The sequence below is a fragment of the Crocuta crocuta genome, unplaced genomic scaffold, assembly GCF_008692635.1.
Source record: "Crocuta crocuta isolate KB4526 unplaced genomic scaffold, BGI_CrCroc_1.0 scaffold531, whole genome shotgun sequence".
Taxonomy (NCBI): Eukaryota; Metazoa; Chordata; class Mammalia; order Carnivora; family Hyaenidae; genus Crocuta; species Crocuta crocuta.
Genome location: NW_027531997.1, coordinates 2,387,820 through 2,389,742, shown reverse-complemented (window position 1 = coordinate 2,389,742; position 1,923 = coordinate 2,387,820). Strand labels below are relative to the sequence as shown.

Here is a 1,923-nt window from a genome sequence, read left to right as displayed (position 1 = left end):
TTCCTTAGTCACACTAGCCATATTTCAAGTACTCAACAGCCACATGCGGCAAGGGGCGCTGGGATTCGGGCAGCACAAATCACAGAACATTCCTGTAGCTCAGGAAGTTCTGCTGGACGGCACTGCCTTAGACATTCTACAGACTTCCAGAGTTTCAGTCTTTCATCCCTCTCTTCAGTTACAGGTGTCCTCCAGGACCAAGCCATTCCCAGGTTTAACACAGTAAATCAGCCTTCTTCGTGTTGCCCTCTCCCATCGCAGACCCAAGTTTCAGCTCTCCCCGCGCTGCTACGGCAGCTAGGACCAGGACCCCAGCCAGCCTTTATGTGAATCAGAAAAAGCAACTTTGGAATGAGTTAAAGGTACTTTTGTAGAAAGAAAAAGGCAACCCTTCTTCTGGAGTAGCTTGGAAGTAGGGTGCCTGCTGGCATTTCATTGCCATGTGCCTCCTCAGCCAGATACTCTGGTGCCAGCATAAGTAAAGACCCCAGTCCCCACTGTTTCATTTATCTTCCATTTTCCCAAATTTGGTTGCCAGCCCTCCCCTGTTGCCATCTTCTCTCTCATTCTTTGGCCTTACGGGTTTCTATCTTGGTATGTTCCTTTACTATCATTTTAGTAGATTCCATATGGATTTAATCCTCAAACTGAAAGGCTGAATTAATACTCTGCCACTTGTATCTTGTTCTTTCTGTCCATCTATCAGGGTTAAGAATATGTTCCAATCAGGGGCGCCTGGGTGGCTCAGTCAGTTAAGCGNCAAAAGAACATTGACAAAAAGAATTATATATCTGGGCTTTCTAAATTCTATTTTCCAGAAGCTAAGCTAAAACTCCCACCAAAGTGAAAAAGTCACTTCTCAGAAAAAACTCCTTTAGACAATAAGGCCTCAACAACAAATTGACTCCTAATTCTGATGCTTTCTGATTTAGCAATCTGATTGATAATTATGAATGAAAACAGAAGAAAATAGAAGTATTTTCATTACAAACCTGTGCTGGTGGTACTTGCAATGGATTGTTATCCAAAATCATTACTTGTAAATGATGTAGCTTCCGGTAACAAACTGGAATTTCGGTCACTTTATTACAAGAGAAATCCAGCTTGACTAAGGGAAGATCTCCTAATTCTGTTCAGAAATGACAAATAATTAAATTAAATTGCACACAGTTACTCTCTTGTTCATTTCAGTAAAAATAATGAGCATCTTACCATCTGGCAACACATGAAGATTATTTCTTCTTATATTAAGCTCTCTAAGTGAGTGTAATTTTCCCATTTGTTGGGGAAGGACCTGAATCTCATTGCAGCTGATGTCCTAAGGAAAATAAGAAAATAAAATTACAACAAACTAACTGAGAAATACAGACATATTTCCATTTTCAAATTAAAGCACATGGCGAATAGCTAGCAAAAGCTACCTCAAATGTTGTTTCTCTAAAAATGGATTATCTGGCAGATTTCTATTTATGTTTCATCATAAAGTCAATGTAGCACAGCTGACAAACTTTACTGTGCAAAACTGTGAAGTTATAACTTAGGACTACATAATTCAGTCCTTTGAAAATCCCAACTAAAGACTACTCTCACCAACCAAAACCAGAAGTAAGGCTAATCCAGGCGCTCCTCATTCAGAGGTAAAAGAAAAAACAACTATCAATCGCTTTGATAATCTGTCAATTATAGTAGTTTTGAATTACTCTGTTGGGCAGAAGTTGAGAAAGTCAAGGATTTACAGATGTGAGCTGGAGAACCAAAGGCTATGGTCAGAATCCATTTAAACCTCTTTCTCAAAGGGATACAAAATAAGAGGGATTGCAAGCTCAAAACTTTGTGGCTCACATCATAACACAAAGACTTTCCAGGAGATCTGAATTGGGAATGCCTCAAGGTTAAAATAAAATGCAGGTCTTGATTTAAAGG

The 1,923-nt window shown here is 39.5% G+C and overlaps 1 protein-coding gene across 1 annotated transcript in view; it reads right to left on the bottom strand.

The window, feature by feature from the left end:
* The window catches only part of LRCH2 (leucine rich repeats and calponin homology domain containing 2), a 60,575-nt gene that overhangs the window by 49,634 nt on the left and 9,018 nt on the right, over positions 1-1,923 (bottom strand). The window contains 2 exon segments of the mRNA XM_077775164.1: positions 977-1,129; positions 1,213-1,318. Of these exon segments, the coding sequence (XP_077631290.1) occupies positions 977-1,129; positions 1,213-1,318 (259 nt within the window).